Source organism: Dromaius novaehollandiae, chromosome 3 (genome assembly GCF_036370855.1).
Source record: "Dromaius novaehollandiae isolate bDroNov1 chromosome 3, bDroNov1.hap1, whole genome shotgun sequence".
Lineage (NCBI taxonomy): Eukaryota > Metazoa > Chordata > Aves > Casuariiformes > Dromaiidae > Dromaius > Dromaius novaehollandiae.
In genome coordinates, this window is record NC_088100.1 from 71,623,525 (window position 1) to 71,640,105 (window position 16,581).

General features: G+C 38.6%; 1 protein-coding gene across 6 annotated transcripts in view; it reads right to left on the bottom strand.

Annotated features, from left to right (window-relative positions):
• MTHFD1L (methylenetetrahydrofolate dehydrogenase (NADP+ dependent) 1 like) overlaps positions 1-16,581 on the bottom strand; it is a 161,259-nt gene that overhangs the window by 135,612 nt on the left and 9,066 nt on the right. For all 6 annotated transcript variants that reach the window (XR_010388415.1, XR_003262500.2, XM_026122168.2 and 3 more), the window contains exons 6-10: positions 15,970-16,070; positions 14,850-14,974; positions 7,567-7,678; positions 2,834-2,913; positions 1,975-2,072 (exon numbers count right to left, since the gene is read on the bottom strand). Coding sequence is in view for 4 of the 6 variants with exons in the window: in XM_026122168.2 (XP_025977953.2) it covers positions 1,975-2,072; positions 2,834-2,913; positions 7,567-7,678; positions 14,850-14,974; positions 15,970-16,070 (516 nt within the window). In the remaining 2 variants the exon portion in view is untranslated. The remainder of the gene's footprint in view (positions 1-1,974; positions 2,073-2,833; positions 2,914-7,566; positions 7,679-14,849; positions 14,975-15,969; positions 16,071-16,581) is intronic.

Here is a 16,581-nt window from a genome sequence, read left to right on the forward strand (position 1 = left end):
AGTCAAATAAAATTGACAGCGGATGCTACAGTTTTCCCTTGGTAAGACCCTTTGCTGCCATCACTTCCTCACTTGAAGGTCCCTTATAAGCCTTCAATGCAAATACATTTTTAACAAAACAGAAACCCTTTAACAACAGATTACACATTGACATATGAAATTAAGTTAGTTATAGTCTGTCCCTATTTCCAAATACTACACAGTGAGACCATCATTTAACAAGCTGATGAAAGACGTGATTTGGCAATGAATTGACATCTTTGCCTTAAATACTAATGGGGCTAAACAATGTACACAAAATGTTTATGTCTAGTCAATTATTCCAGGTAAAAAGTATTTTCTAAAAAATATGAAATTACAGGTTTGATATTAACTAACATTTAGAAGCCTACATCTGTACCCAGATGTTTTAGTTTGACAAATAAAATATTCTCTATACTGGAAATATTAGAATTATTTAATAAATTATGTTATTCAATATTAAGCTGAAAAAGTACAACACTGGCTCTTCTGCCTGAACAAGAATTGTCACAACAAAAATTCATGTGGACTTTGTGTGTGCTGGAATTTTATTACTGTGTATTTATAAGAAAATCCTCAGTTCATTTCCAATATCTTTGGAAATGACTCAGATTAACATGCAGAACTCACAGAAATCAAAAAGCTGATGTTCCTAGTCATAGTGCTTAAGCAGCTTTCCTTCATTTTAAATGAAAAAAATCTGTTTCCATACAAAGTTGTGTAGGGTTGTAAGATTATATTTTCTTGAAGTGTAGTTTCCATCTGATAAGCTACTTTACATTTAAAAGGAAAAAAAACATGGAGCTAGAGTAATCAAATATATGGAAGTCCTATTACTGGTTATATTACATACTATTGTATATTGAAGACATAAATATTTATGTACTAAACACACACAATACAATGCCATAGAGGCTTGGGACATTTTCTTTTGAGAGTTTTTTTTCTCCATCACACTCATCACACAATGCATGCTATAATCTACTGCTTAATTCTATTATCTATGGACAGATTTCTTCCAAGATTTAAGTCTAGGAATGTTATATATTGGCCCAGAAAAAGCCCTAGAATTTGTCCCCATCCCACCCCACCCCACCCCTACGTCTCCCCACCCAGTAAACTGTTAGTAAGAGATGGTGAAAACTGGTGAAAACTGAATCAAAGTGCTTAAAAAGAAAAACACATTTCATTACTGCTTTCCTAAACACAGCAGTGGAATTCAGAGGCAGACATACAAATAATCACACACAAATTTCAAAGCCTTCCTACTTGCCAGAACCTCACTTCATATCCTTGTTTTCTCTATATTGCCTGTAACAACTGATAGCAGCACCTTTAGCACTGCAACGAGCTCAGACTGCTTTAAATGCCAGAGGTGTTGGCAATGGTAGCAGCACAGACCTAGATCCCTGAGGTCCCATCATGGGCCTTGGCCGGTGAATGAAAGAAACTGATTGAAAGGACCCTGCTTCTGAGAATAAACACGCTTCCTGCTCTCCAAGTACACGCGGGAATTTGAAAGCCTAATTCAGAAAAAAAAAAAGCTTCTGCTGAGGGAAGAAAATAAACACAAGATCAAACGCCATTGAAATCCCTGGGCCTTAAATACATCCATAAGTATCTTCCTACATTAGGTCTTAGCGATTAGGAACAGTCTATATTTTGTATTTTTGTTGCTGTTCCCCAGAGCTTCACCTCCCTTCCTCATGGAAACACCTTCACCTTCCAGTTTTAGGACTTCACCAAATAAAGCTTGGCCGCAATGCACGTTCTGAAAAGAAAAATTGACAGGAAACACCAGAACATGGTCACAGTAAGGCATACAGCAAAATGGCACAATCTGTAGTCCCCATAAGCAGATGAAAAGGAATCAGGCATAGACAATTTTTATGTTCGTTGTCACATTTAAACACTTGGCTACCCACCTTTATGTTTTTTTTAAACATTTATTACCTGGGCACTGGGGAGAGGGGCTGAAGTTTCAAGCAATGGAGGTCCCACTTCCTGTACTGCTGGGATTGGATCCATCTCTCCGTGTTTTTTACCATGTTCTGTTTTTAAACAAGAAAGACAGCACACACCAGATGCATCATAAATGCTGAACACTAATTTCAAATGATCCCCAAACTACACTGAAAGAACATTTAGGGCAAAGGCTAACAACAATCACATTTAAAAGTCTTTTAATTTCATGGTTTTAGGATGAAAGAGAAACATCCATTGCACTATTACGGCAGTATTGTTTATACAGATTTTAAAAAGAGGCAAGACCATTTACATATAAGTGGCAGAGAAAAATCTTGAATAAGGCACTGGAGATTTTATTTGGGTAAAAGAGAGAATGACTATTATTCTCTCACACATTAAAAAGAATGGAAGTTATTAGTTATTCACTGACTGCCTCACTCTCTCTTGCTTTCTGAATGACAAGTTGCCTCCACATAAAACAACACATTTCTGGATCCTTTATCCCTCATGACACAAAATCATACACAGGTATAATTATTCCTTAATTGCCTTTTAGGAATAAGTAACATGAGTTTATTGATACAAGTGGTTCTGGCAAGCTTTACTATAATTACCAGAATTATGATAAATAGGATTTTTAATTTACCTTTCTCTAACTAAATGTAACAGGCATTAGTCACCCTAATTACAGAGTTCTCTGTTTACAGAGTTCCTGTTGAAATAGAAGGTGGGTAGGATTTTCAAAAGAGCAGAATGAAAATTAAAAAAAAAGTCCAATTGTAGAAGCAATTTCTACAACGCAAAAAAGAACACCAAACTTTACAGTGTCTGACATTATACTAACCTGCATTCGCATTGCTATCGCAAGAGAACAAACATCATTTTCAACAGGGTGGTTGTTTTGCTGACCACAGCGGTGTTTCTCTGTAAAATGAAAATATTGCACTAACAAATCAAGATTTGGTGAGCAGGAGCATGTGTATTTGAAAGCTATCCCGAAATGAAAAAAAAAATTCTGAATGCTGATTTGCAACTTAACGTCACTGCCAAAACTACAGATGGCTTATTTTATACTTAAACAGAAATCACCTAGGAAGGTTGATAAGGAAATAGTGTGAAAATCAGACACCAACTGTAAGTTCTAAAGCATATGATACAAACATACACTTGCAAAGGGCAAAGCATCCACATACTTGAAAAGAGAATAAGAAACAACAGAAACCAATTGCAGGATCCAAATAATTGCTTTTGGACAAAAAGAAAGAGAAAGGGGAACAAAAAAAGTCTGACAGGTACTAGGATTTGAAGAGCTACCTGTATTTTTAACAGAACACCTGAATGAACTTGATAAAGACTGTCTTCTTTTTCATACATCTATCTCAGCGCGAGAGAACAACAAAATGATCACAAAGTATTAAACAGTATTATTATCCAATGGGATTTAAAATTTGAAATCAAAATATGCAAAACTTTGAGTGACAAAAGTTCTCTTCACTGGTATGACATTGAAATTAAAAGCAGACATTCTTAAGAGTCTATACAATTTACAGTGACTCCAGTTTTACTGACACATGAGTGTTTCTAGTGGCAACATGTCATGTAATAATAATGATGTGTTAGCTACTCTAACTAAATAAATAATTTTGTCTTTTTCCTGCAATCCTCCTTTTGGCTTGTTCTTCTGTTGTTATTAACTTTTGTCTAGATGCAATTTCTCCAAAATAAAATTCACATCTTAGTCTCTGTAGGCCTATCAAGGCCTTCATTTCATTCCGAAGGGCGTAGACATAAGTGTAATAAAAGATAACGACTGTGCACTGACAGCTTTAGCCTTTCCCCTTCAGGGGAACTGTACTGCAAATCCTGACCTATCCAAGCTCTCACTCCAGTTATCCCTTCTGCACCCATCATAAAATATTCACATTATCTTGCATAATTACCTCTCCTAACGAAAGTCCCCATAGTGGAAGGCCACAGAAATCACCAGCTGGAATCATCAGCATCGCAGATAGAAGCGTGCAGAGGAGCCAGCACAGCACCGGGCCATGCAATACCCACTCTCACCCACACTCACAACTAGCACCGAGAGACCAAGAGACCCTGTTCGCAGGCATACTCAGTCTCGTTCGATTTGCTTTTTAATCTTTTCTCAAACATTATTGCCAGCTAGCATCTATACCTCAATGTTAAAGCTAATCAAGGAGTAAGATGACAGTCCTAACATTAAAATAAGAAAGTGTCCAAAAAGGCCTTCTACTTGTTTTAACGCTTCTTACGTTTAAAACAAAATTTCTGGAGATGTTGAGTTTTAGACTCAAAGACAGAGCTTTACTGGAAGTTATAACAGTCTATCACAGTCATAAGTTGACTATTGTTGCTTTGAGACCAGACTGGGATAGCTGCCAAAGAGACAAATGAAGTAAGAAGAATGAAGCTAAAATCTCCTTTCAGACAGCTGTGCTTTACAGAAACATTTCAACTTTTTATGTTATTTGGCTTAAAATGATTTCTTTATCAGGGCAGAAATAGCATGTGTGTAAATATGTACTGGAACTGGAGATTTCCCTTCAATAAACTACTTCTTTCAGCTTGCCTATGCTACACACTCACTATGCAAAGACAACTAACCAGGCTTTTTCAAGGGGTGAAGGTGAAGCTAGAGGTAAAACTGATGCACACATGAGCTAGTAAGATGATTGCAGGATTGCAACAACTCACTTAGGATAAATTTTACAGCTGAGGGCTGGACTTAGGCCAGAAGATCAGCTGGACCACAGATGTTGTGTTTCCCCCTCTCACCCTAACAAAGTCCCCTACACCCATCTATTTGTACCCTACTGTGCAGATGGGAAAGAGCTGCTGTCATATGCAAGACTGCTTGGGCAGTCTGGTAGGGTCACAGTGGAGATGCAGCAGAGAAATGGTTGAATTTCCCACTAAGATACTTACACAGGATGGGCTGGAACTTTCAAGTAACCCAGGAGGAGCCTGACATCAAATTCCAAATAATTTTGGTATCCTTAAGTTCTGTTCAGAAACTTGTTCCTAATTTCCATAGATATATATATAAAGCATTTTGCTGTAAGAGGCTACCACCACTCACTTGATTCCAAAATCATTACTACAGCAAAACAAGGTATTGCACTGATAGAAATTATATGAACATTAAAAAAAAAAAAAAAAAAGAAAAAGAAAAAACCCTTGAAAAAGAATTCTGTCATGGTAGAGCAAACAATTTTAGTTCTACTTTCCTGGCTTACATCACTACAGCTGTCCAGTATAACTATGTCTTTGCAAATTCTTGAGTGCTTTCAAAACATACACGTCTTAGGCTGTGTGTATACCTATGTGAGACAGAAATCTAGCCACCAGATAGCAAGAATAAAAGACATTTCATGGCCATTCTTGCCTTCAGGCTTCATTTAACTCCTGTGACCCTACAGATGTTAAGTTGAACATTGAGAAAACCCAGAAAAATTTCAGAGCACCTCAGCCAAACAGATATCACGGTGTACTGAAGTGAAGAATCACTTAGAAGACCCACTGGTTTCTCCAAGGTCATAACTGTTCCACAATGGGCTTTTAATAAATATCTTGCAATTAAACTAAGTGCATTCTTCCTGTCAAATAGACACCTGTGTTTCATGTACCTCTCTTGTACGTCTTCAGGCCAACAATTCTTAAAGCTGCTAAAATGTGCTTCTGCTATTCTTTCACAGTTTCTCCAAGATTCTGACAAACTCAAAAGCAGAAGCATAAAGACAGACAACATTTGGTAGATAAGTTCCTATTTACACCATCTTGTTAAAATCTCATGCTGCCTTTCAAAAGAATTGCTATACTTAACACACAGCCTGCTGCCACAATTAAATAAATGGAGAGAAATCTATACGCTCATGCCAAATGTTACTACCAGTCTACTTCCTGCCTTAGGGACAAATGCTGCCGTGGTATGTGAACATCTCGCCATGTTTGCAGGCAGTTGCCCTAACAGCATTCTTTTAGGGATGGGAAACAGTACTATCATGTTGAGTTCTACAGCGCAGCCGAGGCTTGAAGATACTTGAGACATGCCATGCAGTCATAATGCATAACTTTTAGGTCCCTGAAGTTAGGACCCAGGCTCCTTCTGCAATGGAAGGAGAGAACAAGGTGTCTGAAGGTGTTTTTTGCACCAGGCAGCATGCAGAGCGGGGATAGGTCAGCTCTGCCCGTTCAGACTATACGGAAGGGCTCATCTCCAGCCTGTGTTCACAGCCCCACACCCTCTCCCCCAAGTCTGACACCTGAGCAGTTTCTGCTTAAAAGGATTAAAGTGAGGAGGGGCCATTCCCTTCTTTTAGACACTACTGCTGCATCACCATTTCCTCCCCTATCTGCCTCTTTCCCTTTCTCCCTCATTCCTACTTCACATAAACAGTACATTATACCAGCAGGTTGGGTGCCTGCTAAGGAGACCTACGTGCCAACCCCTGCTCCAAGGATACTCAACAATTATGTCGAATGATCCCTATGCAAAATAAGGGGGCACTGAAGAGACAGAGTTTCTTCTAATTACTAGATTAGTATGTCAAAATTTCCCTCCACCCCTTTTTGATTTAATAAAGCACTAATTATTTTCCACCAACTTGCAGAGCATCAACAAGGGATAAGACTTAGTACCCACTCCTCAAATATCCATAATATCCATTATGATCAGATGTTCTGTTCAGGGAGGTGGGTGATACCTTCGGACAGTTGAGTAAATTTAACCCAGATCTCCCACATTCACAGTGGGTGTTCAAACCAAGAGGGTATCAAGAAAGAGAAGGAAAAGATCTCCACCTATGGCCACATTTTGCACAGGAACAGCAGGTGCTTTAGGACAAGCCTGATCTTTCATTAGCTCTGTTTAGAGTGTCTGCTGAATTTGTCCTCAGGACCATAAAATTAGTTCTCCTTGGCCTCATGCCCATTATCCCAGTTTTATATCATTAGATGTCAATAAGCACAGGTATGATAGATTTAGGAAAGTACATTAACTGATCAGACTACCTATGTATTTCCTTATTTTCCTACTCATTCACGACACAATGCCATCAGGATACTGAACAGCCAAATTCGTACGTAATATTCTATTAAAAAATCCAGAAAACATCTAAAGATCTTTATAGTAGTTTAAGGAATTTTATAGGAAAAACAGTTCTAGCAATGGAATAGAGTAAGTTCTGGGAAACATTCTTAGCTCTGTCCCTAATAGAATACTGAGCATTTTTCAGCTGAGAAATTAATGAACACATACCTCTCCCCAAAACAGTAAGGTAAGTTATGTTTAACAGGGGAAAAAAACCCACAATTCATATAAACCTGGTATGATGAATCTATTCTAGCATTTCTTCCCTCACCTGACATCTTTTTCCTATTTATATATTCGAGACACATGTATATATCCCTTGTACACAAACACCCACTTTAAAGGGCCCTCTCCCAAATACACAGCTTTTAATCACAGTTTGTTGTCCCCAACATGTCATACACTTACTTCAAAGACTCATCACACATTAATTTCAAGAACTATTCAATTTTAACACTTCTTACCTGATTGAAAGTCACGAGAACAATTGACAATAACGGTTCCAGGTTTTATCCAGCTGGCGGGAATATCTTCAGGTTTTGTACTGCCAACTACCACCACATCTGCATGATGAAGCTATCAACAACCAAAAAACCCCGCAGAAATAATAAAAAAAAACGCATTTTAAGTTTAGAAGTACATTCATGAACATGCAATTTATATTAGACTTATACAATAATGGTCTTTTGAGGCAAGTATTTGCAGACAAAAGAAAAAAATCTAAACTGATGGCCCAATTTATGAACAATTGCACTGAAATTAAGTCAGGGAAACAAATCGTGAAGTTGGGCAAGTGGGGTCAGTCAGCACAATAAAATTTAATGGAGATTACATATTTTCAGAGAAAAAGCCCTGCCATTGTCCAAAGCACTATCCAACAGGGCAATCTGGAGAAACTTAAAGAGAAGAGTTGAAAGACAGTAAATAGATAATTATGAAGAGTACAGTCAAATTATCCAAAGGCAGAAAACCAGGCCAGCTTACTGGAATGCAAGATGACCTCATCTGCAAACATTGATGCCTCTGAAGAATACCAATTAAAGCATTTTATTTCCCTTGTCAATTCTTGTGTGCTACTCAATGCCTCTGATTTAGTTCAACCTTGCAGATGTTGGGGCAAAAACCATTAGCAAAAACGTTGCCATAATCAAAGACATAAGTGCACTCCTTTTCTCCCTATTCTGATGCAGGGCTCTGTAACAATTATCGGAATCAACAGGAGATAACAGAAAGCTCTCATGAGAGGCAGGCATATAAAGATGCACTAAAAATGGAAATATAGGCACAGCACTACCTTAAGCCTGAGCATAAAAGTTATTCCAGAGGTACAGTGATTCTGGAAATATTTTGAAAAATGTAAATAAATGTGAAGTGTCACAAACTCTGCAAGCCTCTCTATGAACTGATCTGTGACTAACAAGCAGTCCAGCTTCTTTTTTGGCCAAAAGTGCTCTGACGCAATCCTGCCCAAGATTCCTGCCAAGAAATGACAGCTAGAAATTCCATCGGTATAGCAGTTTTTGGCACAGCTGAGCATCAAGGAGGGGAGAAGAACATAATTGTGGCGGAAATAGCAGAAAGCTAAGAAAGCTCCGTCTTCTCCTTAGAGGACACAGGGATGGTCTAACCCTCCTTTGGAGACCAACATGTGGAAACAAAGCCAAAAGTGTGGGAGAAGGTCTGCTTGCTTGACAAATGACTAATGCTACAAGCTGGTTCAGGCTTCAGTCAGAAGTCCCTGTAACACTCCCATGATTGCCTGCAAATGTACAGAGCAAACAGTCATTCAGTCTTAACCAAATTATCTAGACTCCTGTGTCTGGTGCAAGCACTAACTTACATGCCACTCCTAGAAGGCCACATAAGCAATGTTTTGCCGTTGTTACATCAAATTACACTGAGGAATTTGCAAGCAACTTTGGATAAAAACATGCTGCAGTGACTTGCATACCAAAAGTACTTTGGTGAAGTCACACTTTCCCCAGCAACAGCAGGCAGCCACTGCCACACACTCAAATCATTGATGTCAACAAGCACAGAGAAAACCAGTGATTATCTTCAGTTACATGACTCCAGACTTTTCCATAACAAAAAATGATTCATATTATAGCAGTTGTAATTCATACACTGAAAGTCAGGTATATCATCCCATGAAAAAAAACAAAAAACAAAAAACAAGCATTCAGAGGCATGTGCATGACTTACCTCCTAAATCAGAAATAAATCAAAGCCATTAGAGATGGAAAAGACCTATGAAATCATCACATGCAACCTCCCTAGCAAATGTACTGCATGCTCCCCAGATAGAGGATGCATCTGATACAAACCAGATGCTACAGGCAATCATAGCCAACAGGCTGAGAAGATACTGACAGGCGCTAACATGCAGGCACAGGGTAACCAATTGCATTAAGGTGATAAAACCACTGCATCCCACCACTTGAGCTAGTGGAAGGAGCAACCAGCGTCACACCAAACAACCCACAATGCAATGGGCAGCCTGAGGAAGACCAAGGAAGCTAATGCTCAAGGAGAATTCTGCATTCTCACCGATAAATATTTTTTCAGTTGGGAAGAGCCGTGCCAATAAATAATCTGAAACCTTACCTCATAACAAAATATGACTCTCTCCAACAAGATTTAAGTAGAAGCAGATTAAGAAGAACCACCCATTCCCAAGACAGAACACCAAATGTTAAAACAACAATACCGATATTCAAGCCAAGCATTTAATGATAATGATACAGAGTAACTGTATATTCCAGATAATTGAAAACCTGTTTTGCCATAAGGGCTGCATAAATATTTCATTTCCCCACAGTTAAAAGTGACTGCTACAAAAATCTTTTTTAACACCACATGATCAAAGAAAAAAATAATTTAGCTTTTGAAATGCACTCAGTTTCCCAGGTCTGAAGTTAGGCTAGTTAAAATGTAATCGATATGATGAGCATCAGGAAACTGATGCATAGTTTTTTCACAACTGTTCATGAAAAAACTCATTTTATACAACAATTTACACATCAGTTTCCACTTCAACCACAGCAATTTTAATTATGCTCTGTGGAGCTCATGAGCAATGCAGCCACACTACACAAATGCAGTAAATGTGGTGCTTCTAAAAATCACCACTCTCCTTCGATATGTGGTTACACAGCAAGTCCAGATGCAGGAGAGGGAGCCAGGCTGTGCAGGAACATACAGCCAGCTACACAGTTCGCTGAGGTACACAGGTTAGCCACTACCAAAGCTGCACCAAACAGTATCGCTTACGTGGTAATCAAAAATCCCGCAAGAACATTTGCTTTTATTTTCACATACTTAAGAAAAAAAAAATGGGGGAAAACAAAACCCAAATTCATTCATCTTTTTTTTTTTTACCAAAACAAAAAAAGAAAAATAGAGAAACCTACATAATATCGCATATCACCATAACACACTTGCCATTCTGAAAAATGCCAGCACAGTGCTGAAATCCAAGAAATTCCACACTTTAAATAAGGATTATCACGGCATAACTACTTTTTTTTTTTGGAATTGCAATGATCCCATAAAATGATCCATTATGCTCTATTCTCTGTTCTCTTAGTCTTGCCCATAACGGCAATGTGCAGTCTCTTCAACTGCCTGTCTCCAACTTGGGGTTTTGCAGCTCTGTTTGGGCCTCTGCGGCCCCAGTGTCATGGCAACTCATGGCGCAGCACAAGGCACGAACTGGGGAGCCGGTGCCAGCCACCCCTTCCTTCCCCTCTCCCCGTCAGTCCCATGGGGCTCTGCTGGGCATCTCTACTGCAGGCTCATGCCTACCTCCGTGATGCATGCTTTGGCATACTGCGCTTCAAGCTCACAGGGTGGGAGATCAGATTCAAAATGAAAGGAACGGATATGATGCACACAAAATGTCAAAAGAGAAATATTCACTTAGTTTACAGCATCATCATTAGAAATTCTCACATAGGCTCACTCTCCTTTCCTTTTACGGGATCTGTACAGCAGTTCTCACATACTTGTATATTTACTTGTGCCCAGCAACATGAAATGTATTCTTCTGCCAGGACCAAGATTCTTGGTCTCATCAAGATAGTGAAAACAGGACGGCAAAAGACTAAAACATGCCTAACAGACTGAAACTCAAGTGTTGACTTTAAGAAACAGTACACTGTGACCAAAAGAGATTCTTATCAAATCGGAAAAAGAACCTCCCCACCTCCCCAAGTCACTTACTTTAGTTGAATCACTGTTGTACTTTTCTGCTAGTCTTTTACAAACAAATTTTCCATCCCTAATTATGTTTGGATAGACCAATTTTTAGTTCTCTTAATAAAACTGTAGGATAGCAGCTTTCCTAAACTAGGCATAATGTGGTTTACATGTGGACTACACGTAAGATGACTCAGTTGATTTCCTCATAGGTATTCATATTTTGGCAAGATAATACTCTGTATTGGCCAGTTTGAATCTATTTGATAATCTACTTTCAAACTACAAAAATACTCTAATTCTAACACAATAAAAGATGAAGTACATTCCCATTTCCATTCTCCCACTGTAACACTGAATCAAGTTTTGTTTATCTTTTAAAAACGCTACTATCAAGTGAGATGTTCCTGAAAATCCGTCAGGATGTCATTCTCAAGACGCCCTGCAGTGATTGTGCTTTCAAGAATTATCTAAACAAAGCTTAACAGAATGATAACATCTTACCTATTTCCACCTAAATGCTCAAGTCTTTATCCCTTAGTTCACAATCCACTTTTAAATACAATAGGTATTGATGCAAAAAGAGCAGAGTCTTTTCATGGCAACTACGCACAGCTGTGCCAGAACCTTCTGAAATATACTGTTTTCTCTCATTAGTGATTTTATTTGAAAATCCAGGAAGCTTAAGAGTGTTAAAGGACATAGCTCAGCTGTACAATGACAGTTATTTTTAACAGTTAAAGTCAAGGAAACCCAAAATGGAGCAAAAGGAAACATTCATTATCTGTTCACCATAACACAATATAAAGTGGAGAGGGAAAAGAACATGTAAAGCGTGTCGATTATTCGTGCAAGTCAAAGTGAGGAAATTAAAATGTCCCATTATTTATTTTATTTCCTTTTGCTGACACGGGACACAAAAGACCTACTTTAAAAGAGCACAACTAATAAGTGCTAAGTCAGATAGTAAATGATATTATACTGCTTGTTGGCAGAGCTACCTCTACAGTGCTAATCATTTTCTAAGGTAAACTAAAACATACTGGCATCTTGATCATTTCCAAAATACTCTTGCAAAAGTGCATGAGTCAAAGAAGCAGTAAAAAGTCCACAGCAATACAAAACCTGATCCAAAGAATCTACAAGATTAGTGTTACATATCTCATTAAATCAGCAGAATTTTTATAGAAAACAGTTGCTGTTATGCTACCCTTTAAAAAGGAGAACAAATCAACAGAGCTAGTCTAAGGTAATACAACACCTGCTTAAAAAATGCATTATATCATTAAGTTTGGGATTTGAACTTCCAGTGCAAATGGGCCTGGCAAATGGATTAAAGTAAAAAAGGTACACCAGTCTTAAGTTTCATTTTTGTTTCATTGCATATACTGCCAAATGAATGCATCTCAATGAAATCTTCATACAGTTAAGCAAAGTTATGCTACACTAGGTTACACCTCCAAACAGTAGGACACAATGTTATTGCAGATGTATCACATCCAGAGGAAGCAGAAAATTAAGAGTGCAGTCACGTCTAAAGTTAGCATACTATGCACTAAAACCAAAATGCGAACTAATTTTTCCAAAGTTTTGGAAAAACCTCTACGCAGACTAATATATTTGCTTACTTGAAATTCAAACAAAAAACCTTAAGAGAAACCTTGTGGGCCTTTGACCTGTTTTTACTTAATTTCAACAAAACAAACTAGGGTTTTAAACCAGCAAGAGAAAATAGATTCGTATCATTGGTTATAATCACATTATTTAACATTGTACTTCAAATACAGGTTGCCACTAGACAACAGTGCATAGCTATCTGATAGGAAATCTGTGCTTGGTTTCTGACTCTTGGGCTACTGGGAATACGGTACAGGGCAATCTTGTGGGCGTGCACTAGATTTTCTCCCTGAGCTCTTCCTCAGAGTTGCACCCAGCCAGGTCCATCAGTGCTTTGGGGGCTACTGGTGACATGGTACTCCAGGCTTACAGTTGAGAAAGAGGAAGCTAAGTTTCCCCAGAGCTCTGCTGATTAGACCTCCAGGCAAAGCAGAAAGTCCTTTACTGCCAAAAGTTAAAATGAACTTGGGAAGACTAATGTGTAAAGCTTCAAACTTCTTCCTGCTTAGGCCTCGTACTCTGTTTCCCATCAGTGGCCTGCTGTGAGAGGTAAGATATGAAGAATGCCAAAAAGCAAGGCATGATTATGGGAAAGCATCTGGATGGAAAGAAACGGATCTTTCTACAGTATATAGGCAGCACAGTGCAACGAGCTCTGGCCTGGACCAAATCTTGTGCTGTGAACCAGTGAAAATACCTCTGGCTACCCCTCTCACTGACCCACTTGCAGAGAAAGCAGTCCTTAAGCACAAACACAAGCAATGAGAAATAATTAAAGAATGTGACACAGTTAGTATGTTTATAGCGCTTCCATCTCTGAGAGAAGCATATGTTTCCTAAGAGTTGTCAGTCACTTAAAACGCAGAAATGAGACAAGCCTAACAAAACATCAGCAGCTGTGAAAACATAAGCTTGCCAAAGAACTTTCTAACTATCACAGCTGCTCAAATGAATGCAAATGTATTTCCTCATTCTGTCTTGAATTCAAAAGGTGAATGTTTGACATAATGGTTTTGACTTGGCTGCCACCTTGTGGCATGTGCTATGAAATACATAACATTTTATTCATTGCACCTTACACCCATACATCAATTTGGAAATGAAGCCACTGGAGTAATGTGCGCTTCCTCTATAGCTAGTAACTAGGGTCTGTACTGTGACATGCTGCAGGTTGAATTGGGACCCTGTGCACACACACAAAGTACAATATATTCCCACTTATTTTATTCTGTGAAACGTGTACAAGAGATTAAAGAACAAACTGGGAAGCCTGACAGGAAGTTGTACTGACTTCCAAACTGTTGCTAAAAGCTCTGCAAAAAGAAACCAGAAAGTCTAAATGAAATCCTTCAAATTAAATCCCATGAATTTCATTGAATCCCTTTGCATTTTTTTTTCAAGGCTAAAGAAAAGATCCCAGTCCTCTTTGTCCCAAAGATGTACCTGCAAAATTCTTTAAAACACAAATTCAGTATAGATAACTTTATATAGATCACTAGATCACTATGTTGGAGGACAAGAAGAAAGCAGGTGTCTCTTGCACTGAGAGGAAGAAAATTTTCTAAAGATGTTCATTTTAAACTTTGTGAATTCTTTCTCTCATGCAGCTACCACTGCAGAACAAAGAAGTTCACAGCTGCTGCTACATAAACAATATTCTGGGATAGAATATACAGAAGATCTGTTTGCCTGAGTAACAATTTTTGAACAAGCAGGAAGGACAAAAAAGTGTCCTAACCCAACCTGGCCACCGGCTAGCTGGGGTGCTGTTGCGCCATCCATTACAAAAATGGGACAATTTGTGCTGAAGACTCCCTCTCATGAAGGGCAGCGAGCTGGACCACCGCGGCGCTCGCTGACAAATGGACCAGCTAGACGTGGAGATGTTGGGTGACCCCTGAGTGTTTGGCAGGTGGAAAAGAGCGCTCACCTTGTCCTGGAGCTGAGGACTTTTCCACTGGCAGCTCATGGTCATCACACCTCTCTGCTGCAGCATACATTGCAAGGAGGCTCCCAGGGCCCCGCTGGCTCCCACTAGCAGCACTTTCTTTCCGTCTGTACAACACAAGGCAAGCAAGTCATTTAAGCCCCCCTCAGCTGTAAAGGTATTGTAGCACCAAACTTCACTGGATTATAGAATTGGCGCATTTAATTGGACTTTCCCTCCCTCCTCCACTCTTTTCGCTTAGGCCACAGATTAAAAAAAAAAAAAAAAAAAAAAAGAAAAGCAATTTAAAAAAATCCCAAATGCTACAATACAACTCTTGTGTTTCTGCACAACCGTGTTAACTACAGCATTAAAGGCAACTCTTTCAGAGTCTGTGAACTAATACACAACTGGAGGTTTTAAGATGTATCCTGGTCATTCTTTAATTCAAATAAGTGGATATTGCTTTTCTGGATTTCTGGTTATTTTGTTTTCATGTATCCTTTCATCCATATTTGTAGCTAAGTACATTCTACCACGTTTACAGTTCAGTTACATAAATCCTTGTCTCAACAATTCTGCCCCACTGCCAGACAGACTGAAACACTGCCTTAAACTAGGACTGTCTTTACAAGAGCCATAAACTCACTTGTTTACACCTGCCATTTCAATGTTCCCTCACAATTGTACAATACATCCCTCACATTTGTACAATACAGCCCAAAACAAAAGATTCATCCATTAGTTACTTATAGGCAGACCTGGATTTGTCCAAACGTTCACACTAACCAAAACTGCCACATGAAATCTCTAGTGATGTTTGCACTTACATTATTTTTGGTTCTGGAGATGGTTCAGGTGACTTCAGTGAAACTGAATTTGCTGATGGCAGGTAATCCCTGCCTAATCTCCAAATACTGTAAAACTGAAGACCTGTTTCTGAGAATATTACATTCAAATGTCACTTAGGTTCTTTACCAGAAGGAGATGAATGTATTAAAGGGGGGAAAACAAAACAAAACAGAAGACAGAAAGCAAAATGAGATTATACTTGTCTCAGTCAGAATTATTACCGAGAAAAAAAAGATTTCACTAATGCTAGAATTATCACAGAATGTCTCACCTAAATTTTCAAGAACCTCCATCACAGCACAGGCAGTAGGAGAAACTAAACAGTCATAGCCATCTCCACGTACCAAGCGTCCTAGGTTTACATCGGATAATCTGCAATGGAAAAATGTGGTAATTAAAAAAATAGGTGCAACAGAAATCCTCAATATTGTTCTTGTGATTAGTTATTATCCAGGTTACAACAGAGCAAACATGTCTCATAAAAGTAAATCCTTCAATAGTGATGTACTGTGGCTCATTTGTATCATCCTGTATTTTAGACAAACACCAAACCTCACGAAATACCAGAAAAGGGGTTTGTGAGTGAGAACAAATAAAATGAGTGCACAATATATAAACAGCATCTTATTCTTTGTGGTGGGCTAGCCATAGCACATATGCAAAAAACTTCTAAGCAGCTTTCTGTGGAAAACTGAACAGCAAAATTGAACCAGAGGTAAAACATCCTTTTAGACTTAAATTGACTTGCTGAGGAGAATTCAGATGTTTCTGCACTGCATTCTCTCTCCTAGACAAGTACTATCTAAATTTTCCATTCTCTGTCAATCTCCAGGACTCTGGATAATGGAAAGTCCACTCATTTGCAAGATTTTCAGATTCCACT